The sequence below is a fragment of the Numida meleagris genome, chromosome 2 (assembly GCF_002078875.1).
Source record: "Numida meleagris isolate 19003 breed g44 Domestic line chromosome 2, NumMel1.0, whole genome shotgun sequence".
Classification (NCBI taxonomy): domain Eukaryota; kingdom Metazoa; phylum Chordata; class Aves; order Galliformes; family Numididae; genus Numida; species Numida meleagris.
The window spans coordinates 124,652,832-124,678,724 of record NC_034410.1 but is presented as its reverse complement, the minus strand read 5'-3'; the positions used below and the strand labels follow the sequence as shown (position 1 = coordinate 124,678,724).

The 25,893-nt window shown below is 43.6% G+C and overlaps 1 protein-coding gene and 1 long non-coding RNA gene across 9 annotated transcripts in view; one reads left to right on the top strand and one right to left on the bottom strand.

Annotated features, from left to right (window-relative positions):
* The window catches only part of RAD54B (RAD54 homolog B (S. cerevisiae)), a 70,100-nt gene extending 52,267 nt beyond the window's left edge, over window positions 1–17,833 (top strand). For 5 of the 6 annotated variants that reach the window (XM_021388411.1, XM_021388410.1, XM_021388415.1 and 2 more), the window contains 3 exons: window positions 1,367–1,433; window positions 1,728–1,928; window positions 4,854–6,186. In XM_021388411.1, coding sequence (XP_021244086.1) covers window positions 1,367–1,433; window positions 1,728–1,928; window positions 4,854–5,074 — 489 coding nt within the window. In that variant the 3' untranslated portion in view covers window positions 5,075–6,186. Of the gene's footprint in view, window positions 1–1,366; window positions 1,434–1,727; window positions 1,929–4,853; window positions 6,187–17,579 lie in introns of those variants that run through there. The other variant, XM_021388412.1, reaches the window with a different exon arrangement.
* LOC110394518 lies at window positions 2–23,976 on the bottom strand. 3 transcript variants are annotated; one of them, XR_002435683.1, is made up of 4 exons: window positions 23,135–23,969; window positions 16,098–16,313; window positions 2,450–2,526; window positions 2–290 (listed from the first exon to the last, which is right to left on the bottom strand). It is a non-coding gene; the product is annotated as an uncharacterized LOC110394518 (long non-coding RNA). The 3 variants fall into 3 exon arrangements; XR_002435682.1 differs by lacking the exons at window positions 2–290; window positions 2,450–2,526 and adding exons at window positions 14,409–14,695; window positions 15,529–15,706 and having other exon boundaries at window positions 23,135–23,976; XR_002435681.1 differs by lacking the exons at window positions 2–290; window positions 2,450–2,526 and adding an exon at window positions 14,409–14,695 and having other exon boundaries at window positions 23,135–23,781.

Below are 25,893 nucleotides of genomic sequence, written 5' to 3'. Positions count from 1 at the left end.
ATGTAACTGTGTACTTGTGGGCTATGATGGGCATCAAATGAGCTCCTGACTGATTTTGAAACATCTGACTTTACATGTCTTGTTGCTACCTAGCTATCACCTTGTACCTGAACAAATACAAGAACAGAGGAAAACTCTGAAAAGAAGAAACATTTATCTGTTGTTAATGTATATATTTGTATCATTAGAATTCCCTTTGCATGAAGAGTGAAGTCTGTTTTCTTTAGAGGTGTGAGTCATGTATCCCCTTTTTCTCCTGGCCACTTTTCAACTGGAAAGTTGTTGTGTTTCTAAAAAGAAAAGAAAACTATGATTAGAATGCATAGCAAGTGTTACTATTGATTTGCTATACCTAGAAAAGGGAGAGATCCTGATCAGAATTAAGAGAATGAAGAAAACGTGACGATATTGAAAGAAAGAAAACAAAGCCAGTGCCATGCAATGCTTGTAATGGTACCCTTGGCTGTAAGGGATTATTTAATTGGCATTAAGAGCATTCACTTAAAATAGTCCTTAATAGTAACAATTAAGAAAATATATTTTTATAAATAAAGTAAGAAACTTCTGTCTGTAGAGTAATACCAAATGCTTGATATCTGAAATAAGCTCTGATTCTTGGCCCTGGTGCTGTTCCAAGTGTGAATTAGTACCCCCATGTGGTCACTTGTTTTGTTGCTCTAAACACTGTCTGCTATATCAGCTAAAATTGCTACAGTTTGCCAAAAACTGCAAACCATATTGTAAGTACATGTACCTAATATGTATATGTAACCCTTACATTTTTACTACAATCATAAAATGGTACTCAGTTACTTTTTTGTTTATTTAAGAATTATGAGTGAAACACTGATTTTACAATATTAATAGATATGGCAATGTCATTTTTGAAGATGTGTTGTGGCAAAAAAAAAATTTGGAGACGTATTCCTGAAATAGTCAACTGTTGCGAATGCTTAGAAAAGAAATATGGAGAAAGGACTGCTGGCAGGAAGGAAATTTTAGTGGGGTTATTGGTGGTAGGTGGATGGTTGGACTAAGTGATCTTGTAGGTCTTTTCCAACCTAGCTAATTCTATGATTCTATGATTCTATGAAATTAAACCCCTGCTTTCTTACTGTAATACACACAAAGAAAGAGGAGCATAGATGGACAAAGCAAGTTATGTTTTCAAAATAATTTACAGTTAATACCAAAGGACTTTTATAAAAACAGTAAATGACAACTATTGAGCAATTATTTCTTTGGACAACATCTTTTTGAATGAGCTAGCAGAACCAGTAATTTGATCAGCAGAGGCTACAAGTTTTAGCAGAAATTTTATCGTAGAGTAGGCTGTTAATACTTTTTATCCTTTTCCTTTCTTCAGGCAATGGCCAGAGTGTGGAGAGATGGTCAGAAACATACTGTACATATCTACAGACTTCTAACCACAGGTCAGAGACAGTGCTCAAATGTATTCTATAGAAATTTTGCTGGTAGAAGAAAGAAAGAGAGGGAATGTGTTTGGAGATCATTTATTCTTGAAAGATACATTTAATTTGTTCTGAGTTCAGTTAAAATACTTCCAGCCCCTTGATTCATTTGCCTTTTCCGTGCTCTTGTTTTAATATCTGAAAATAGTGGTTCAGCATTACCTATGAATATTGTTATCAAGAAATGGATTTTATTTTTCTTCTTGATACATACTGATAAAAAATTATTCCAGTGTATTTGTTTTTTCAATACAGGATCAATAGAAGAAAAGATTTATCAAAGACAGATCAGCAAACAAGACCTTTCTGGGGCAGTTGTAGACCTTTCCAAGACATCTGAACATATCCATTTTTCTGTTGAGGAGCTCAGAAATCTCTTTACACTTCATGAGAACTCCAGCTGTGTTACCCATGACTTACTTGAATGTGATTGTATGGGAAACGAAGACCATCAAGGTGAGGTTTTTTTTCATTATCTCTGGCTATTGCTGATGAACTATATCCATTTTGAATGTATCGTCTGTCTTTGGAGAAAACTACAATGCTCAGTAAAACAGGATTGAAGTAGTGAGATTTATTACAGGATCAGCCAGATATTGCCTGATTTTTTTTATACATAGGAGCCTTTCATAAGATAAAGAGAAGAAATGTTGATTCCTTGCACTAACAACCAATTCATATATCGTGCCTCTTCATTACATGAATTAGCTATGTCCAGTTCAGGTAGGGATTCAGTACAACCAACAAGTGTTATGTAGTATTTTTTTTTTCTAAATATTCCATGACAGTAATGATAACTTCAGTTTCCAATTTCTTAAAGGAAAAAAAGTCTCTATTGCCCTGGTACATTTCTTTTCTTTGGGTATGAAATATGTATACACAGTATTCACAAAAATTGCAATAAAAAAAACATAAAGGCATGGCTACAAGAACACACATTTTCAACAGACATGCATAAGAAATTAAGTAATACAGACCTGATATGACTATTTTGCTTGGTACTTTTCATGTTTCCGGATAATAGGCCAGAGCTGTATTCCTTTCTCATTTCAGTCTATCCAAAATGGGAAGGACTTGGTTAGTGAAAGCACAATGCTTCTGTATCCATGACAGTTTGAGTTTCTTCTTTATTTCTGCTCCACACAATGATTTCATAGTCTTTGTATGTTTCTTTATGATTGAAAAAATTAAACCTCTTCTCATATGAGTAAGCGATGTTCTGCATTATGCCAGCCTCCACTTAGGTACTGTTAAAGGATCTGAAAATGCAGCTGTGGTGTTAAATCTAATCCAGGTTTTTTCACTGTTGTGCAGTGATGCAGGTAGAGCTCCTGGACTTCAGAGACCAAAGAAATTTGATATTACTTCTGTGACAAACACTAGTGTATATAGTTTTATTCAGGATTTTGCGATTGTTTTGACACTCTTGAATGCTTATCTTTTGCTTTGAATGCATATTGGTTCCATCTATTCAACCACATCATCAGTCTCTTGGATCTCAGGGCAGTAAATGTAACCAGGACTTCCTCAAGGGTAATTGTATCTTGGTCCCAGCAAATGGAACCTTCACAGTGGTAAATCAAGGGAAAACCAGAAAGACATTCTTAAACTTTAGTGTTAGAAATGATAGAATGAGTTGGGAAAGGTTTGGCTTCCTAAAGAGCAGAAAACAAATTGGCTCATCAGTTTCCTTGTCAAATTGTTGTGAGTCACGGTCTTACAAGTCACGGCTGTGAGTCAGAATGCAGCTACCATTATTTGGTCTCTTTGACTTTACAGTCAAAGTCTCTTTGACTTAAGAAGAGAAAGTTGTCAAATCACTTCACTGGGCAACTAGCTCCTGGGTTCCTGGGAATAGATGTTGTCACACAGAAAATGCTAAGAACTCTTACTGATTTGTCTTCTCCATTTCTAGCAAGTATGATTCAAACTATGAACTAAACTGGAGCTAAACAATACTATACAGGCTTCACAATGTATGAACTTTTCACAATCTCCATTTTATCTACCAGTGTGACTGTATGTTCTTGACCAAGCTCCTGTTGTCAATTCATACTGGGCCATCTTTAGCAAGCCATAAGAGTTTTGAAAGGAAGTAATTAACTGTGTGTGGTTGTGTAGATGGGTTGCTTGCTATTTTTCTGATTGTCAGATCAGCTGCAAAGTATAATACTATTATTTGGAATAAATAATACTATTATTTGGAACGGGCTGCCCAGGGAGGTGGTTGAGTCACCGTCCCTGGAGATGTTCAAGAAACGTTTAGATATAGCGTTGGGAGACATGGTTTAGTGGGGTTATTGGTGGTAGGTGGATGGTTGGACTAGGTGATCTTGTAGGTCTTTTCCAACCTAGCTAATTCTATGATTCTATTCTATGATTCTATTTTACTTGATCATGGTTTTATTTATGAAGTTAGGAATGCAGGATCTGTACAGACTTGAGAAGTGCATCTAATCTAATTTTTCTGCTGGACAGTAAAATAATAAATTTCAAGTCTAGTGCAAACATGTATCATCAGTGAAAAGGAAAGTCTTGCATATGGGAGTCATTATGGCCTCTCCAAAAGTTTAAAAAACTCGAAAATAGTGAGTCATCATGCTGCTTCTGTTACTTGCTAAGAAACACTTAACACTTTTGAAACTATTTGATGACATGGTTTAAACCAACAACAGCAGTGATGCAGTTTTTTCCATCAGAACTGATTTCTTCATTTATCACATGCATCAGATGAATCATGAAGTCAGCAATACATGACATACCCTGCAATAACCTGCTGTTGTTTGGCACTCTAGAATCCCTTGTTCAAAGTGAACTCTTCTCTTTGTGCTTCGCAGGGAATTGTCTTTTTCTTACTGTGATATACAGTATGCAGTATAGCATTTATTGGGCAACTTGGCATACTATGAACGTACAGAGCACACTAGAGATCCACCTGTAGTGTGCTAAGTTCTGTGAAATAGCTGTTCAAACTATTCTTAGCTGGTTGGAATGACTCCTCTGGGAGGAAATAGAAACTAGCTTCAGTTTTGCTGCAGGATACTTATATACGCAGAATTACTTAAAGAATGGGAGGAAACCCAAATATTACAGAATTAGGAAGATGGAAGAAAGGAGGTAGCCAGATAGGATATTTCCCTTCCCATCTATTTGTGAAAGAATTCATCTTTGGGCTACCATGTGGTGATTTTGATAAACGTGATCAATGAGCAAGAAACAGCCTTTCCCCTCTTAATATGGATACAGATGTCCAGTTTTCATTGATGAAGAAGGATTCTTTACATTTCTCTATTTTCTCATTCATTATCACCAGTTGTCTTATTGATTCAGACTGAAATATTCTTAGTTTTCTCTGATTAATTTTCTGCACCCTTTTTTCAGATCCTTCCTCAAAAAAGCCTTCAGTGTCTAGGTGTTGTCAGCTCAGACAAGACCAGGGGAAGAATAATTCAAAGAAACCGCTCACCATGTCACAGTTGATGCAATGGAAGCATTTCTCTGGGCAACATCAGGCTCTACCTGATCCTTTTCTTGAAAGGATAAAAGAAAATGTTTCTTTCATTTTCCAGAATGTAACCAATCCAACTTCCCCCATCCAATAAAACCAAAGTATCTTTCCCTGTCACTTGCATCCTCCTCCTCATAGTTGTAGTAAGTGATTGATGTACAAAGTTGTTTTTGCCAAATTCTATTTTGTGTGGTTTTGATGAGGTTTTTGAGTAAATGTGATTCCTCAGGTTTAAAAAAAGTTACAGGTAATACTAAGTTAATAATAATTGCAATAATTATAATACAGATTTTCAAATCTAACGTTGCTTTCAAGTCTTCTGTTCCTTCGATTTCTTAATTAGTAAGATTGTTTTTATCTACATTCCTATGTATGTCTATTTTGTTTTATAGTTTTAGTTTGACTGTAATGATTTATTACTTGTAAAGCTGGCAACTCTTCAGCCATATTTTATAATATTAAGCAGTGCTATATGCTATTTACAAGGCTCTGGTTGGATTTTTGTTTTGTCAATGAAAAGTCCTGTGTCTGTATACCTGTGGCTTTATCACAAGAGGAGTGTTAGTTCCTTTGAATTTACAGTTTACTGGAAATAGGAGCAATAGCTTGTCCAAGATTCTGAGACCAGGGTTTGTTGCTGTGTCAAAACATTTTGAAATTCACCTATTGCTTTTACCTGGAAAAATAAACAAACTTCATTTCTCAGGCATGTTGAGTACAGGCTTATCTAATTTTTAGTTTTCTTCATTTGAGGACCCCTTTTGTCAAACTCTGGAGTACTGCACATATTTTCACTGTATGTTTTTCTTGTGAGTATGTTTTCCTTCTTTCTGAAGACACAAAAGCTTGGAATCAGATTACATCTTATAAGTGAAGTACTTCAAAAGACCCAGAAGAACAGAAGATTGGAAAATTTTCAGAAAAACTGCAAACTTAGAGAATTTGAAAGACCTTGAGCAAGAATAGGAGTCCATTGTGCTAATCCTGCATTGTGCCACATGTTGTACATCCTCTTGATATTTGGTACCTATTGTGATAGTAGTGGCTCATTAAAAAGCCCAACCGACTTTCAGAAAACAGTGCTCTCCCTTTCTCTAGAATGTCATGGAATTCACAGTCCAACCTAATCCATCATCAAACATTTTCTTGTCATTGTGAGTTTGGGAACTGAAAGTCAAATACACTGACTTCTCTTCACCATAGAAATCTGTTTCAGAGGGTTTTTTTGCCTTTCCTTCGACTCTGTGAATGTTGAAAGAAAATAATTAAAAACAAAGTGAGGGTATGGTGGAGAAAGTCATCAATTATGAACATTTTTGGCATGCAAATTTTGTTCCTTAGTACAAATAGAATGATGAACCGAAGAATGAAAACTAAACAGAGTTTAGTTCTATAACATTTTTGGCTGTCTGTTAAAGGGCTTGTTCCTCACCCTGTGTATGGGGAGGTGATGTTCATGCTTATCCAGGTACTGTGCTGTTGTGTTGTCCATTTTTTGTTAGATAAAGACTGTCCGATAGCTTACAGATCCCACAGCTTATTTTAATTAGCAAGGCCAAGATTTGCCTGCAGCTTTGAAACTCAAGACAAACTGTAGCTAATCCATATAGTAATGATTATTATAGTTAACAGTTATTTGAGACCGATGGTACTTGATCTGTGTTGCCCATAAGTTTGTCAGTTATGTCCCTGTCTGTTTGTAGGAAGCGTGCCAGCTCTCTTTGTTTTCTGCCAATACTGATCTTATATGCAGTTTTGTGCATCTGCATGAAAAAGTAGGTTCCATCCATTGCCATTTTGTTTATGGGAGCCTGGTCATCTCCAGTTAACACGCATGTTCTGGTTGGGACCAAACCAGCTGTCAACACTTGAGGAAACCTGAGTGTATAACAGAAGGCAGTTAGCTTCACGACCCACACCATCCCAAGTTTCTTCTTCTCTGACTCCAGGGTTTTCTCAGCCAGTCTTCTGACTTCCTGTGTTGAGTTCCTGCCCTCCACACAGTACAAATGTAGCTGCATGCTGGCAGAACGCAGGTCTGGCAGGGAAGCCCTGTTATTTTTTGACCTGCAGAGCTGTTTTATTTTGGCAGTTTTTAAATAAATATGAGAAAAGCTGGTGTTGGACCACCATGGAGTTCTCAGGAGGCCAGAGGTGATGACTTGGCATGACTGAATTATGAGTGCGCTCCTTTCTTGTTGGGTAAATCAGAACTACCCAAATTACAGATTGAATATGGCATTATACATTATGCAGACTGAAACTGATTCTGAAATTTGTTGTCCTAGAAAATCATGCTTCACACTGGAAGAATGGGTTGTGGAAAATATAGGAAGCACGAATACAGAATCTAATTTAGTACGCCATCTGTAATTCTCTCACAGTAGTCTAAAAAAGCCTGTAAGATGAGATTAGCCCATCCTGCTCACATAATCACAGTGAAATGATCATTATTACCAGACAAAGTGTAGCACATGGCCAGGTGACTTTCTCCACCCATAGGTGAAAAATATTCTCTGGGAAAAGGCCCCACAATGATCTTACTGTCATCTGATTGTTGACTGCTAAAGATATATTGAGGATTTCAATTTTTCACAAGGTCATGTTGCCCCTTCTCTTAACAAACACGAAATTCTAGAGGATGGGTAAGGTAGTTGGTGCTGAAAGACAAGTTGTCAGTTCCAAGCAGATGGTCTTGGCTTCTGGATTCACTGCCAGTGATGCCCTAGTTGTGCTCTAAGTGTGAGATGTTGAGGGTTGTCAAGTCAGAGAACACTCCATTTGAAATGAAACATGTCCTAGGGCACCTATTAACACCAGAGTGAGCTGGCTGACTCCAGTGGGCACACACAGCACTGCTCACCTTTTCAGGGCAGCAAGTCATAAAGTTATGACTAACCCTAGAACAACTTCTGCAGGGCCTTGAGTCACACCAGGCAGGGAGTGCTGCCAGCCAGCCCTTAGGTTCAGCAATCAATATTGTGTTTGTTGCCAACTCCTAGCTAGGCAGAGGGGTTTGGGAGAAATTCAATTACTTGCGGTATAGGGCATAGTGCCAAAGAAGCAAACGTGCTTCATGTTCTCAGTGGAGATCAACCCAGATTCTAAAGGGCAGAAGGCTGTTTTATTTATTGCTTTATATTGCATCTTTTAAACAACAACAACAGAGAAACTGGTTTCATATGACTGTTTTTGTTGATTCAGTATTTAGCCATCCTGGCTCGCTTTTTTTTTTTTAATGATTCGGATGGTGACGTTTGTATGATAAGTGCAGTAGCGATGCGGTGACAAGAAGTTAACATAAGTCCAGCTAAGGGTTTGCCTTTTTCAGAGGTCATGAAGTCCTCTGACTTGTCATGTGTTACAAAAAGGGTGCCAAGTGGTGACGGAGTGATTCTGTAATGGAATAAATTCATAGGAATTTCTTAAAACGCCAGATATGGAACAGGCTTTGACAACTGCTTGGGGTCACCACCAGGAATTCACGAAGAGAGATTCCAGCTTTGTAGGCAAGCAACACACAGAAGGAAAGTAGTTTTTTCACGTGCTTTCTGCTGAACGAAAATTTGACGTTAATCATCGTTGTTTATCTGTGGCTGGAAGATCTGGGAAGGCTGTAAAGAACAATAAGGAAAACTGCTTTTGGTTTTGCAGCATAACTGAAGAATAAGCTGAACTGAAAGCTGTTTTTAATAGAGCCTTGTGTGCTTTTCCTTTGTGCCAAAGCAAGGTTGCCCATTTGGAAATGTGGATATAGTTACTCACAGGACTTGCAGTGTATGATGCAGTGTCCACTCTCAGGATAAGAGGTAACACGTCGGCACAAGCACTACAGAAGCAAGATCCCAGGAAGTAACACTGAATTTTGCAGCCAATTTGGGAGTGTTCTGCAGAAACTTCCCAGTTTTGATAAGTTGGATGCTGCTGTCTTTCACCCAGTTTTCATTAATGTGTTGAAATCTAAGACAGCATGAAGGATATATATCCAAGGGTATCTGCAGCCTTCTTCCAGCCTCTTCTCCCCTTTTCTTGCAGTCTTGATGTCAGCCTGGGTTTTTCCTCTGCTTCTTTGTTTGCTTGGTTTGATTTACACCCACATGACAACATACATTCCTCATTTTTCTTTAATTCATTTCCTCCCAAATAGGCAAGATGTCAGTCACTGTGACAAAAGCCTGTGCCCCTGCAAGCTGGCTTTTCTTGTATTCTCTGTCAGTTAGCTGAAAATCTTTTTCCTCTCTTCATGACTGTCTTGGCTCAGGCTTTAGTTTTATAGAGTGTGAGTTATGGCACGTAACAAGAACCTCCCTTGCGACCCTTGTCAAGGTTTGTCCTGATGGATGGAGTTTGCTGAACAATAAGAGTGCAGCAGCCTGAAATGTCCTCTCTCCAACTAGAATCTGTTGCCTTTGATGAGGTTTTAGTCCTGTCCTGTAATGGGTTTGGACACCAGGTCTGCTCAGCCTCATCAAATCAGCCGAGTTCTGTGCATGTTCCAAGGCTGACCCATAAACCTCACAGACCTGGGATCGGGATTAGATGCCCAAGGCACTGAGTTAAGTAGATGAATCTTTGTGGGTCATCCATAGTAATGACATATCTTAAATACATAGTATAAGTGTAAAAGGGACTAGCAGTCCTTTCTAACACTGAAGCTTGCCACAATTTCCTGCTATAGAGTGTTTTCCTCATTCAGTATTTTCTTTGAAAGTTTTCCTGTTTGAAACATTTCCCCCATCAATTTTCTGCTGCTGATTTATTTTTGTGTTGAACTGAAAGATTCTGCATAAGTGGTTGATGTACTCCTAAGACCACGGGTAGGAGAAAGCACTTTGTTTTGTCCATATCTTGCCTTCCCATTTTGGATTAGGACGTCAAGAGAAAAGGGGAGTGATGAGAGAAAAAGGCACAATTTCCATAAAAGCATTCCATGTTTTTCACTTTTCCTTTTAGTATCTGCACTATTTTATAAATGCTTCCAAGAAAAGGGCAGTAGGAGTACACATGGTAAAGACTACTTTCTTCTGAGCAGCTAAAATATCTCCTAATTCCTTCCACACCAGGACTGCATGAGATGCAGAACTGGCAGATGTTACTGATTTGAGCAAGTGCCATTCCCTCCTAAGTTTTACCTGTGATCAGGCCCTGAATGCACCATATCCTGTGGGTTACTACATACAATTTGACCTAGAGTTCTGAAGCTGTTTCAAGGGATTCTTCTTGCAGTTCTGTTGTTCTCTGCTGGGCAGGGCACAAATGCAACAGCTGACAGCAATGAACCATCTCAGCTGTGTGTTAACTCAACCTACCAGCATCCTATCATCCTCAAATGGGAAGGAGATCCCATTTGGAGCAGCAGAACTAGGCTTTAAGTGGTATGGGGTAAAGAAACTGGTGAGAGCAGGATTGGCACAGAGAAGGAAGAGCAAGTGGAGGTGATATGAGGGAACAGACCAGTAAGAGGGAGGGAGGGCTGAGAGTGCATAGGCAAAGGCTTTGGTGAGGTACAGTCAGATAGAGAAGCCAAGAAAGGCCAGATCCAGCTGAGTGAGCAGGGTGGGTGAGGATGAGATGGCGAGGAAATCAACGTTGGAACTGCTAAAAAGAAAAATGTATCAAGTTTGGCCAAAGGAGGGAGAATGCTGTCCCCCAGATTCTGTAATGGGCCCCATGATGCCTGAGTCTCACTGTTCTCCTGCTCTTGGCAAACACTCTTGAAGTCATGGGCAAAATGATTGCTTCTTCTCACTTGATGCCTATAAGCCTTGACAGAGCCATTGACGTCTCTTTGCTATTGATTTGTGAATCACTGCTAATCTAAAAGTATGAGCCAGGTGGAAATGATTACAACCTTCACTTCAGCACGAACTCTCAAAGGATACTGATACTATTTTGAAAGCTGCAGGTGTTCAGGATTGAAGTTGTCTTTTGGACTTGTGAAAGCCTTTTACATATGCATCACAGTAGAGTCTTGCAGGAATACATGTTCTGTTTCCTTGCCTCATTCAGCTAAGGGGATGGACAGTTACTTCAGAAAATGCTGAGTTTGTGTCATAAAGAAGGTGTTTCTAAAATGACTGCTGCTGGATATAAAGAAAAAAAAAGACACAAGAGGAAACGTGCTTTCACAGAAGGCTGTGGGAGCTCTGTCCTTAGCAGTTTTCAAAACTAGGCTGAACAAAGTCCTGAGCAACCTGATCTAACTTTGAAGTTGGCCCTGCTTTGAGTAGAGGGCTGGAGCAGCTGGCCTCCAAACGCTCCTTCTAGTGTGAGTTCTGCTGTTCTGTATCTCCTGGACTGTGTCAGGAGTACGGAGAAAGTACAGATCTGAGAGGAAAAGCCACCACTGACTGTCCTCTTCAAAAGTTCCTTGGGATATAAAATCTGTGATGGACATGAAACAATAGAATCTAATCAGGCACAATGAGATTTAAAGATTTGATCTGATAAAAGAATTCAAGAATTCTCTTCTGTGTTGAGAAACTTATTACCAGCACCAAGAAATCAGCAGCCTGGAAAGGGTTGTGGGATCTCTTGCTAACAGCTTGCTGGCAGCTCCCTGAAGTTAACCGAAGAGCCTTTGGCATACAGATGAACACTGGAAGATTGCCTAAACCTGAGGCCACTTGAAATAATAACTCCAGCTCTCCTCAAGTTGCTTTTAGCAGTGGTTCTATTCTCTGTGTTGTCATTGAGTGTTTCTGTACAGTGTTTGACATGGCCATAAAATTAAAGAAAAATACAAAAATTAAAAAGCATAAACCAAAAACAATAGTAATCTGTATCTCCCCTATCCTCCAAAGGTGTTGCAAGCTTTAATAGCCTGAGAAGGTCTTTAAGAAGTTGTTAAAGTGTTATAAGTTCTAAAATGTCAGCCCTGATTTCAACACAAGCTCAGAAACCCCTATGCTAGAGCTTTGGTTCCCCAGCAGCCATGGTGGCGGTAGAATCCTACAGCCAGATATTAGAGGAAAGAAGATGCTGGGGATTAAAATATCACTGAGCTGAACCTCCTGTGAGCAAGACTTGTTTGGGAACCAATATGTACTTCCTTGTGTAGTACAACTTCTTCCTTCCTAGTGCTTGATTTAGCGGTTGGCAATTCTGCCTGCTGCAAGGGGAGCTAGATGATCTTTGGGGTCTCTTCTAACACAAGCTGCTCTAAAATTCTCTGATTCTATGATTCCTCTGCTTCAGCACGCAGGTGGCCTCTGGAAAGGAGCTCCCAGGAAGGCAGCAAAAGCCGCCCCGCTCCTGGCTACAAATGGTAGGGCAAAAGCAAGGTTGCTCAGTTGAGCTCATCCCTTCTCCTGCAGCGTGCTGAGAGCAGCACAATGCCTCCTTGCATTCCTGATTTTTCTCCCATTACTATTTCATCTCATGGCTGTTTAGAGCCACATCCTTCAGCTGCTATGAGCTGAGGTAGACGTCGTACGTGGTGGTATAAATGCAAGCAAACACTTGTTGAAAGCATATTGCCTGACATAGTCCTCTTTCCCAAGTTTTGCCACAGCTGTGGATCTGGTTGCAAATCTGCTGTTACTGCTGGGAATTGGAGGGTAAAAGCCTAAGTGTGGATAAATCCAGCTGTGGATTTACCTGGAGTCTGAAAGTGGAAATCAAAGGTGACTTCAGGCCACTCAATTTTTGGCTCTGGTTCCCATCCTGCTGTCCCAGCCCTTGCAGTGGCATGTTTGCATCGCATAGCTTGTTTGGAGCTCTGTGTTCCTGCAGGCCCAATGCAGCTGGCTGGCTGTTGCCCAGCTGGGCCTTGCCAGGAGGTGTCTGGGAAGCAGCGAGCTGTGCACCGTGCTGCAGAGAGGGAGTGTGTGCGGCTGCCTGGCCGTGGGGGTGCACTGTTGTCAGCCTGGGGTCTGGGCTCAAACAAACAACTAGGCTGTGTGCCATGATTGTCCGGCATCTGCTCCATCCATGCCAGAACTACCCCTGCTCTGATGCAAAGCATCTGAGATTACAAAAACTTGATCCATCGTTAGCAAGTAATCCCATCATGCCTATCAGGTGCGAGAATCACACTGGTCAGAGTGCTGTGTCCAGGCCTGGGGACTCCAGTGCAAGAAAAATGTGGAGCTTTTGGAGCAGGTCCAGAGGAGGCTACAAAGATGATCAGAGGGCTGGAGCACCTCTCCTATGAAGACAGGCTGAGGGAGCTGGGCTTGTTCAGTTTGGAGAAGAGAAGGCTCCAGGGAGACCTCACTGCAGCCTTCCAGCTCTTGAAGGGAGCTTATAAGCAGGAGGAGGACTGGCTTTTTACGTGGTCTGATAGTGATAGGACAAGGGGGAATGGGTTTAAACTAAAAGAAAGGAAACTTAGATTCGATTTCAGAGGAAAGTTTTCACTGTGAGCGCGGTAAGGTGCTGGCACAGGCTGCCCGGAGAAGCTGTGGATGCCCCATCCCTGGAGGCATTCAAAGCCAGGTTGGATGTGGCCCTGAGCAGCCTGAGCTGGTGGGTGGCAGCCCTGCACATGGCAGTGGGGTTGGAGCTGGATGATCTTTGAGGGCCCTTCCAACCCAAGCCATTCTGTGATTCTGTGGTTCTATGATTCTGTGAGACAATATTCACCAAAGACAAACCGAGTTTTTGAACAAGGGTGACCTGAAGGTGGCAGCAGCCGCTCACAGTAGCGTTGGATCGTGCAGTGCATGGTCACAAGGATTTAAGGAGACTGCAGAGCCCGTGGTGAGAGAGCGGGAAGCACTGGATTGCAGGAGGGTGCTAAGGTGAAATCAGTTGCTTCTTCCAAACAGAAATAAGGAATGCTCTCTGTATTCAGCATTGAAATTAATGAGCTATGTTGGTCTGGTGAGCAGTTCTGTCGTCACTGGGTTACGATGTGGTTGTGCCTTTCAATGCAGAGGGCACGCCATGTGGGTTTGCAGCTGACGCAGAAGAGCGTGGTTTGTAAATCTGGGCTGCAGCCATGCCTGCTGCACACACTGTCAGGGGAGCGAGTGCAGGCACTGTGGCTGCGTCAGTGCTGTCCCAGTGCTGTCCCAGTGCTGTCCCAGTGCAGTCCCAGTGCTGCTGTAAGTGCCTGAAAACCTGCCCTCCTACAGTCACCGCGTGGCCACAGACTGATCTGCGAAATACCTCGAGTCCAACACCCACACGGTCTGTTCAAGTCCCTGGGGTGATCTCAGGTCTGCATTTTGCTGCCAAAGACTTGCCACTGTGATTAAGTGGCTGGGAGTGCTCTTGTGTCTGTCTGCTAATGCCATGGGTATCTGTGACTCTGTGCGGAGGCACCGAGCTCTCCCCTGGCACCTCACTCAGGGCTATGGATCCTGGGCATGGGTGAGGCACCACGATGCTTGATGCCATCATGCAGAGTCTCATAGTACCTGTGTCTGCAAGTATGGCTGGTGCTGGCATCCTCCATGGCATGATTTTGAGAAAGGCAGGAATGACTGCATAGAACTGTTTTATTCTTTTAATTTCCAGGGCTAGCAGAAGACAGTAGGGTCTCATAAGTAACTGAAGGCAGCCCAAGGGCTTCTCTGAATTACAATGCCTTGTAGTAGTCCAAAGAGGTTGCTCCATTATAACCCATTATAAACCTTCAGACGTGGACTCAGCGGTGGTTAAGAAAGACCATGGAAGGACTCAGTTCTCGCTGTTACTGAATTTGGCCACTTTACGTCATCACATCAGGATCCAAGATCATGGTGTTTCATTTGGGAGAGACAGAGTCCTATGGGGCAGAACAAAATCCTACTGTATTACCATTAGGCAATACAATCTTGAGACCACACACAAAACATCTTTCAGGCTACATTACTCTTGCAACCCTAGAGTAAGAACTGAACAGGAGGTGAGCAACAATGCCTCAAATTCAGCCCTTTGTTATTTTCTGAATCATCAAAGCCAGTTCAAGCAAGATGGGCATTCCCCAGCTGCTCTTCCCCCATGCCAGCAAGCCATCATATCTTCAGAATGCCCAACTGCACCGCACTGAGAACTGAAGATCAAAGATACAGAGGGCTGCTAAGGAAGATCTGTGAGACTTTGTGTCTCTCTCCCCAGAGTTGTCCTTCTTTTCCCTTCATATATGATAGCCTCTGGTCCACCTCTGGGTGGTCTCCATGTGGATGGGATACATCCCACAAAGGTATACCAGCTACAGTGTTGAAGTCAAACCCTGCTGTGTTGATTCCAGGTTGGTGGAATCTGAAGGGCTTTTCTAAGAACCAAGAAAGCAGCATCTGAAGGAGGTTATGAGGAAAGGTCTGGTAAAGTAAAAGAAAGCAATTACACTGTGTCACTGATAGTTGTCTATCAAAATGAGTGCTGCCTCCATTTCATTCTGCAACATCTAGGCAGATAATTTCTGGTGATTGTCCCCGTAGAGACTGTTTATCATCAGCCAAAGCTATTTGCTGCTCTGCTTTTCCCAGACCCACGAGAACCTATTGAGCTGCCTTAAGATGGGACTAATGAGAGCTTGTGTTGAAAGAAGAAAGCTTTCAGCCTCTGCCAAAGGCAATGATGTACAGGCAGGTTTAATGACAAGTTACAACTCATTACCTGATGTCTAGCCCCTGGCTACCCTGTCAGCAGCAGGTCCTGTGCTGGGGGGACTGAGAGGGGTTGTACTGCCAGCTGGAATACAACAAAATTCTTCTGAACCTGGAGACTCCATTTCCACTGAGTTCTCTGTGAGTTGGACCCAGCTACGCCCTGTATGGCCTCTGCAGATTTTCTCCTGTGGGAGATAGGAGGTGTGGCTGCTCAGGTGAATAACGACATGGCTTGAGGTCCCTGTGGAGGTAGCTCCCCCATGAGACATGAGGTACTGCCATACTCTGCTGCTGGGGTTTTCTGAGCTTGCTGACTGAACCTGAAGGGCCTGCTGACTCCTGAAGTGCCCAGGGATGTAACAGGCTTCCTGCTGAATGTCCTCAGTGGGAGCCCTCTCTCTCCAAATGGTGGTCTGCACCTCTTGGAAGACTCACGCTACAATTTTCTGCACTTTAAACATGGGGCATATACAGAACAATAGGTCAGGGTGAAAAAAACAGGAGCTGGGAAGGGGGATGAGAGAGACACTGAACAGATGTCCTTAGACTGGAAATGAGTTGCTGGGAATCAAGTACCGTGTTGCTGGGAATGAAATGCAGACCTCCTTTGGCACTCCTCAGTTCCTCTGCGCAGGGTTGGCCATGGCCGGTGAGGGGCTGCAGCTGGGCTTGGTGTCCCATGCAGGGACTTGAGTCAGTTCCAAGGTGCAGTGGGGTGGAAGGGTAATGGCTTTTGTTCAGACAGACAGTATTCAAAGTCATTTCTCCTCCTGCTCCAGCTCCGCACATGACCTGCAAAGCCAGGAAACATATGACCCTTTGTTGTTACAGCTTCTGATTCAAAGAACTCACAAAGTGATTTGTAACAAACAGCAGTTGTTACAAAACAACAGTTGTTGCTGATAAGAAGCTCGGATCTTTGTGCCACCTTGAAGGGAAGACTGCCTCATGTCCTTGTGTCCAGCTCCTGAGTTTTGTCCCAGTGCCCCACAGCCATGGGCCTGGCCATGGGGTTCCAGCTGTGGCCTGTCCCCAGGGTGGCCCTGTGGGGACGCTGCCAGCAGGGCCCCCATCCTGGTGTGGTGGCTTAGCCCCCGTCCTGATGTGGTGGCTCATTTGCTGCTGTGTGCAGCTGTCTGACATCCTCCCTGTGTCCTGTGGAAGTCAGTCTGAGTGCCATCAGATTCCCACCTAACAGTGCTGGGAGTGAGAAATGGTCTGACAGGAACCTCATGAAGTTCAGCAAGGACAAGTGCAAAGTCTGGGGGTGGAACAGCCCCAGGCACCAGCATCTGCTGGGGGCACCCAGCTGGGAGCAGCTCTGCAGAAAAGGGCCTGGGGGTCCTGGTGGTCATCAAGTTGAATGTGAGACAGCAATGTGTCCCTGCTAAGAGGGTGAATGGAATCCTGGACTGTATTAGTGAAGTGTTGCCATCAGGTCAAAGGAGTTGGTCCTTCACCTCTGCTCAGCCCTGGTAAGGCCACACTGGAGTGCTGGGTCCAGTTCTGGGGCACTCAGTACAAGAGAGACATGGACATAGTGGAGAGAGTTCAGCGAAGGGCCATGAAAATGCTGCAGGGCCTGGAACCTCTCTCATGTGAGGAGAGGCAGAGAGAACTGGGCCTGCTCAGCCTGGAGATGAGGAGATCTCATCAATGTCCGTAAATACCTGAAGGGACAGGAGGAAGAGGACAGAGCCAGGCTCTGTTCAGTGGTGCCCAGTGCCAGGACAAGAGGCCACAGGCACAAACTGGAGCACAGGGGCTCCCTCTGAGCACCAGGCAGCACTGCTGTGCTGTGCAGTGCCAGAGCACTGGCACAGGTTGCCCAGAGGCTGTGGGGTCTCCTCCCTGGGGATGTTCAGAAGCTGCCTGGTCATGGGCCTGGGCCCCCTGCTCTGGGTGTCCCTGCTGGAGCAGGGGGGCCTGAGGGGCCCAGAAAGCCCTGCCAGCCTCAGCCATCCTGGAGTTCTGTGAGAGGCTGGGCTTGAGGAGGAACAACTTTCAGTGATGCTTTGGCAGGCTATCACCAGTTAACGACCTGTCTGTCCTTTTTAGGAGTGGTGTTGCACATTTGTGTTGCTGGAAGTGTACGTGAGAGGAGATGCAGAGAATGTGGCATCATGGTTACTGGCGAGATGTGCTGTGGAGAGGAGGAAAATCTGATGAGGAATCCCTAGCATCGTAAATGGATAATGTAGTGTTGACTGGAGTGAGGAGCAGCAGCATTTCCCAGGTCACTTTGACATTCCTCTCAGTACTCAGTAATGTCAATAAAACACATTTTACTGTGTTAAAATGCAGTTTTTAAGAAGAAAAGTTTCTAGAATTAAACAAGTACCAGTTACAAGTTTTAGAACAGAATTTTTTTTAATAATAATTGGTAACTTTGATGTGGCCTCCAAAATTAACCTGTGGTTATTTGCTGGCCCAGCACCTCCAGTGCATCTTTGTGCTAAATCTGTGACCCCAGGCAGGGCTCTGAATAGTCTCCCTGTGTGTACAGCCCTATTTCCTGGGGACCCATGGTCACAAACATACTCCTCAGGCTTCCCTGTAAAAGTGCTGAACAGTAATTAATGATTATATCAATTTCTGCTTCTCTTGTTAATTAATTTCAGCAAAGAGTGTGCATGCTGAGCTCCTGTGGCTGGTAAAGCACAGCAGGTGGGTATGCATTTAGATGTAAACCATTTCCTCTAGGTAAACCAATTACCTTCATTGTGGAATCACAGAATCACAGAATTGCAGGGGTTGGAAAGGACCTCTGCAGACCGTCCAGTCCAATTCCCTGCTACAGCAGCTCCCTACAGTAGGTCACACAGGTTAGGCATTCAGATGGATCTTGAATATCTCCAGAGAAAGAGACTCCACAACCTTCCCAGGCAGCCTGTTGCAGTGCTCTGTCACCTCACTGTAAAGAAGTTCTGCATATTTGTGTGGAACTTCCTACATTCCAGTTTTTGGCCATTGCTCCTTGTCCTATCACTACACATCACTGAAGTGAGTCTGGTCTCATCCAGTTGCCTCCCACACTTCAGATATTTATAAGCATTGATCAGATCCCGTCTCAGTCTTCTCCAGGCTGAACAATCCCAGCTCTCTCAGCCTTTCCTCCTATGGGAGATACTCCAGGCCCCTCATCATCTGCGTGGCCCTCCACTGGAATCTCTGTAAGTTCCCTGCCTCTTTTGAACTGAGAAGCCCAGAAATGGACACAATACTCCAGATGTGGCCTCACCAGGGCAGAGTAGACCTGCTTGCCATGCTCTTTTTAATGTATCTCAGCATACCATTGGCCTTCTTGGCCACAAAAACCTCTTGTCTCAGAATAGTGGCAGTCAGCTACTTTTCTTATCATGTTTTGGGATGCAGAGATTATTGTCAGCTATCTTTGCTTAGCTAAGATTTTTTAGTAAATGATGCATCTTCAAAGCATGAGGTTGCAGACATAAGTAAAACCTTAATAACCCACCAATGCCAAGTCAAGCAGAGAGATCTGATGTAGTACTGCTGAAAGCAGATTTAGGGTGGGATGCCACATTACAATCAGTAGTAGATTTGGGAACCTTATTGCTGGAAGCTGCAGTGCTACTGGAGGCTGTTGCTGTAGAGATGCTGTATGCCAGGATGTCAAGAACTCTTGAAAGCTGGGAATTTCCCTGAATCCCAGATGGGCGCATCTCAGTTTTTTTTTGTCAACACTTTGTACGGACTCAGTGACATGATTTCAGTGATTCATATGGTTCCCAGAACAGCACCAATTTTGTGCTCTAAAATTCCTTATGGTTTGCTGTGGGGAAGATGTTTGGAGTGGAGTTCTGACTGGCTGTCTTCATTGTTCTTTTGGGAAAATGGGAGAGTTGCTAACTGTAAATACGCGATCCAGCATAGGACCTTCTCTTCTGGCCTGCTGTGACCTGTCCATCTGTTGGTCATGGTGTCTGTTTGGCCACTGATGGCATCTCAGAAAACTTTTTGGTAGGTAACGTTTCCTTTAAAGACTTCTGAGCTCATGAGAATGAGATAGTGCATTCCCGTGTGGTTAAGTTATGCTCTTGCAAGTCCTAGCAAGAAGTGTTAGAAAAACAGCCTTTGGTTGCTAGGAGGTGCCGTGTGGGGTTTAATTAATCAGGATGGCTGTGCTCTCTGTTTGCTATCACTGCCGATATAACATAGACGTTTCCAAAACCGAAAGTTGTGATGGACTCCTTTTGGGCCAAGAGCCTTACTTATAGAAACACACACTACTAATGCAGCTGAGGCAAGTGTTAATCATTTCACACTGCACCAAGAAACATCCAAAAAGTGGGGCCCATGAGAGGTGCTCGGGCTCTTATGGGCTCTGCACAAACTGCACCTCTCCCACGTTGTTAGAGCAGCAGCAATGTGGAAACACCTAAGACTCTGCCACAAAGGTTTTCCTCTTCACAAAATGGGGAATATTTAACTCGAAGTTTTTTTGTCAGATTTTGAGGCAGCAAACTAAGCTGTCTTAAGATACAAGTTAGAGTCCTGGCTTGCCTCTTGCAAGGGCAGAAAATGTTGCCACAGAACGCAGCGTCCTTGCTGTTTCCAGCTGAGTTGCCCATGTGACATGTTTCCATCAATACAATTTAATTTCATCAAAACAGAGGGATTGGTAGATTGGACAGAAGTAATTCAGAAGGGAAAACAGAAAGACCAGGAGGAGAGTGATTAAGCCTGATGGTGTTTGGAGCAGGCTCTTCAACCTGAGGATGATGTGAGCCCGAGACTGTAGCAGACAGTCGCATTTAGACTCAGAAACACAAGGACTAAAGGCATATGACTTACAAATGCTCTTGCATGTTAAACTTGTTGGACAAGTGAACTTGCTGCTAGTTGGCTCCTAGCATCTGTTCCCTTGGAGGAGCTATCCAAACAAAAATATTTGGTTTTCCCTCAACTGAAGCCAGGTACTTCCTCAGCAATGTGGGGAGTGTGTAGATGGAAGGCAGGCACCAAATTCCCCAAAGCTCTTCACTCAGGGACACTCCAATGCTTTTAAAACAACTGACCTTGGGGTTCATGTATTCAATGCACCCTGAGACAGATTTTCAAGTACCATACTTGAGAGTAACTAGAGAGTAACCTCTAACTAACCTTAGAGAGCAAGCCATGACTCACACTGTGTGCAACTGCAAGCTATTTCTTTTATCTTTCTCTCTCTTTTAGCCTTACAAAGAGAGACCTCCTCAGAAGGCAAGGACAACCTTTTGCAAAACAATCAGGTCCTTATGCTGCTCATCCATAAGGATGTCTTTCTCCTGACAGAACCCTGCAACTTCCTCTTCTCATGAGCACCCTAGAACCACTGACTTACAGAATTGTAGGTGATAGGAAGCAACTTCTTGCCAAAACTGAGAAATGGGCATGGTGATATTCATGGAAACAGTCTAATATAAAAGCATCTAGTAGTTACTAACAGTTAAAAGTCTTGTTTGGGAGGAGTTGGCTTGAGCTTCAGCCCCATGCTCTGCACTGTCTCCCTGGGGAAGGCAGGAGCAGCCCTGGGAACACACAAGTCCGAGTTCCTTCCAGTTGGAGAGAGAAGTAAATGCTGCTTTCCCACTTCCTGCATGAGTGCTCTGTCCACAAGGCTGCTATGAAAAACTTGTTGAAATTCATCTTCTGGCTATTTTTGGATGGAAATAACTACTGTTTGTTTTGCTTGTTCGCTTGTTTGAATGTCTTTTCCAATGTGGGTCTTGCTGAATACTTTAGATGTGCACTGAGAATCCTGAAGGGACCAGGCTGTCACGACAGTGAAGGCATCAGTGTGAGCACTGTGTGAATCTCAGAAGAGTTATGATAACCATGGACACAGCCATGGCATTCAGGAGCATGTACAGGGCACAGTTTGAAGCAATCAAGAACACTGCCTGGCAAAATCCTATACCCTACATCCTCTCAGGTGTATGTTTGGACTAGGTGGGGTTCGGTAGCTTGTTCTGATATAGTCCACCAAATTTCCCTTTGTTGCATTGAAAAACTCATACATTTGTTTTTGGAACAAGTCTAATCTATTTTCCATCACTTGCATCCCCAGCATAACTGCCAGATATAGGATTGGTATAGGCACTACCTTTCCTGTAATAGCAGCAGCATACAGGCACCAAAGCAAACTGCTCCCTGCACAAGTGCTAGATGTCACTGCCAATTATTAAATATTATATTATTATTACATTACTATATACAATATTATTTTAGTCACTACCCTCTCCTGTATGCTGCCCATTTCTCCCCTACATTTGCTTGTGTGGGCCAAGACCAGGTACTGCAGCATACTTGCTCCAGTGCTGCCTTCTCTACCCTGCAGCACTGAAGCAGCAAAGTGTTGGTTGTGTTGTGAGCTGTTGTGCAACCTACAGTGACAACCATCTGCTGTTTATGTAGAACGGGATTACCAGAACTCTGTGAGACAGCAGCTGTGGACTTGCCGTGCAGGCACTGCCTCTGCAGTGGGGCAGGAGGGGAATCCCCTGACTCTGGCAGCAAAGAAACATCACTGCTGCGAGAGCATTGCTCTGCCTCGCTGGGGCTGGCACCTCTCCTGCAGCTGGGTACAAACATCTGTGCTCTGTGTCTCTGTGGTGAGTGATTGTGGCCCTGATCCTGTTGGATATATAGGCTGCTGAAATCAGTGGGGACAAGATGTCTCAGTATTTTTCTTAACGGAGGACCCACGCCATTTGCTGCAATTCAAATGCATGTAAGGATCCCTCTAAGTATTTCATGGCCTCAGAGACAAACTCTGATGTGACTGCAAAACCCAACACAAATATGCAACTACAAGAGTAGCCCCATTGCAGTAGCAATGGAGAAATCCTGCTCCTAGCCTGTCAGTACTTGCAGCTAACATGCAGGAAGACAAACTGTAGTTAGTGTTCTAGAAATGAGCTTTGTGTTTTCAACTTCTATCAGATAAAACAAATTATATGTCCTCAGATTTTCCTCATTGGAATTAATCAAGCACACTTGACTTGCTTACAGATGAATTTGATTAGGACCATGTATACTCTTAGGAACCAAAAATAACCCATCATGACTGGAGTGCAGATGCTGTTGAAGCCAGCAGTGTTGTGTGGTATCTGCTGCAGCAATGGACAGAGAGCTCCTAGGGTAGGAATCCAAACCATTGGCATCAGAAACGGTAAATGGCACACTCAAAATGAAGTAAGCAAGACCACACAAAATGGAGATTTTATCAAATGCATGGTAATTTCAATGGCCATATGTATGGTTGGTTGAAATTCCATTTTCTGATATAAGATGAATCACTGAATCATAGAATCATTAAGACTGGAAAGATCACTAAGATTATCTAGTCCAACCATCGACCCATCCCCGCCATGCCCACTAACCATGTCTCTCTGTGCCACACCTACATGGTTCTTGAACACCTCCAGGGTCAGTGACTCCCATACCTCCCTAGGCAACCTTTTCAATGCATCACCACCGTTTTTGAGAAGAAATTTTTCCTAATATCCAACTTGGGCTGTAGTGGAAAGCTTAACTCTGTATCCATTTCTACACAAATATTTTTGCATACATTCCCGCATATGGCCCACAATGTGTAGATCAGATCTTACCTACGCTTTTTGTGATGCCAATCGATTCTTCTTTTCATGGTCTTTTAGCACTGAAGAAAAAACAGATGTCTTCCCAACAAAGCTCTCCTGTCAGCTGAGCTTCTCTGTGTGCACACTATGGTAGCTCTGCACAAGTCATATGTTGCATACTCACTACTGCCCATGTAAGCCCACGTGCACAACCATCAGCTGAGATGCTGGCAGGGGTGCATGTAAGGATATTTGCTGATAAGAATAGAGAAAGGAGGGAAAAATGTTTTGTTTTTGTTGTGACAGCTTATTGATATTTCACATAAATTATTCTGACCTTCCGTCATCCGCTTTTATTTTTTTTCTTTTAAGGTTAGTTTTCTTGTGCAGTAATCCTTATGCATACTCCTAGATGCAAACGCGTCCATGAGGACTGCATGAGTGAGAATGCAAGGCTAAGGGTTATTTATTGTCCTGCCAAACGCCTGGGTCTCTAACAGACCTGCAATCTGCTGAAGTGTTTACATAAGTACCAGGAAGTGCCTGTGAGAGAAGAAGTGGAGGTATGCAAGGGGAATAACATAAAGAAATATCTGCACCTGAGATCATTTTTCACTTTTGAATACTCTTGGAGAACAATGCATACATTTGGTATAGCGTCATGCACATGGCACTGTGGGTCTTCAATCCTACTGGCAGTCCTCATCTGGATCACAGCAGTAGGTTAGAGAGAAAGAACACGTATCAAGCTTTTATCATGTTGTTAACATTCCTGTTGTGTGCACCAGCTGCAGAATCACCTCAACGCTGCGTTGGCTACGGGCAAAAAACGGCTGGGACACACATCGGAAGGTGTGCAGTGCTTGAGACCCAAGTGGCACAGCCAGGGGGAGCTGGGCCAGGTGTTTTCTCCATGAGCTGTTTTCTTTTTTTTTTTTCCTCCCCTCCTCAATTCCCACACTGGCTCCTGAGGCTTTCTGAGCTGCCAGATCTGCCTCGGGGCTGCTTGGTGGCACACACGGGGCTGCTAGGGGAATACACAAAGAAGGGAAAGTTTGAAAAGCAGAAACATGTTTCATACAATCTCTTTTTTATGCACTTCGTAAGTGTAAGATGTGCCAAAATGTTTCCACTGGAAACTTTATAAAAAATGATTAATGTAAAGGGGTTCTACAGTTCTGGCACCTCTCTCCCCTCTCCAGAGAGCTGTCATGGCTCATGAAGCTCTGTTCTGTGTACTGGAAGCATCGGCAGCTGGAAATTATCATTTGCTGGTCTTTGTCTTTCTGTAGCTCATTTGAGAGACTCCACCAGTAACAAGGGATCCTGCCCTTTTAACTGCAGTATGGGATGAAGTTCCTCTGGTAGGATGAGAGATCACTCCAGCACTGATTTTATAACAAGCAGAAAAAATAAGCATTTTGCATGAGATTCAGGCCAGCTGTGTGCATTCCTCACGTTCCTTCAGAGGGCAACCAGAGGGGCAGGCATGTCGTAGCCCTGGGCTCTTTTCCCTAACTCTCTGCTACTGCGTGATACCTTTCTCAAAGCTTCCTCCTTGCTTTTTCTCTCTCGTTTGCCTTTCTGAAGGCTTTAGACAAGAGTTTTCAGTCCGCCTGCTGCCATTCCCAAGATGTAGCCTCCATTTTAGTGGCACTCTGGGACACGGAGTGGAGGGCAGCTTTCTCCAAAGAAGGGGAGATCGGGCATCCACACATTCATATTGTCTGATTTCTGGGTGGTCCTGTATGGAGCAAGGAGTTGGACATGATGATTCTTGTGAGTCCCTTCCAACTCGGGGTATTCTATGATTCTGTGTTTCTGTGATTTAGGAACGCAGCATTCCCCAGGGCTCCTGGTAGCACGCTCTGGGGCATTTATTTTGATTGCTCCTTGCTTCATTGTCATCTATGCAAGCTGTACAGGAAGCAGGGCTTTCCTGGCAGCTATTTGCCTTCTCAGAATGGGGAGATGGGTGCACGTGCTCTGCTTGCCTGGCTCACATGAGCTATTTCCATGAAAAGGCTGACACGCATCCATACATAGTAACCAGAGAGACAGAGAGACTGCAGTGATGGTGTTGGCCCCGAGCTGCCAGCCTTCTCTCTGTGTCGCAGGAGTTCTTGGAATAAAGTGTGGGAATGATTGGATATTTGGGAAAATTTCTTCTCAGAAAGAGTGGTGAGGTGTTAGAACACTCTGCCCTGGGAAGTGGTGGAGTCACTGTCCCTGGAGGTGTTCAAGAGACGTGTAGATGTTGCACTTAGAGTCGTGGGTAAGTGGGAATGGTGGGGGTGGGCTGACGTTTGGACTAGATGACCTTCAAGGTCTTTTCCAGCGTTACTGATTCTATGATTCTATGACAGAGAAGAAAGCTGTCAGCTGTAGGCAGTGGCAGCCAGGAAGGTGACCTGAACCTCCCAGTGCTCCCCAAGCATTGTGCCAGCATCCCTCCCAATGGCTGTGAAGCAGCTGCGAAACTCATCCTGGGGTCCCTGGACCCATGCCACCATGGCCACCACCCGCCGGCCAAGTACTTCTTGCTCCATCCTCATCTCTGTTGCTGCCTGGGCTGCCTGTTTTAGGGGCAAATGAATCTGCCACAAGAATCTCCTGTGCAGGGGTGACATGTGCTATTAATAAAGACTGCCTTCAACTTCTAAACTGAGGCGCTTAAAAGCCACAATGAATGCATTTTTCATTAATGAAAAAATCCACAGTCTTTGCTGTTGAAATTTAAATAGATCCATGAACTTTTGTATCGTGCATGCTATTTTAAAACTGTAAAT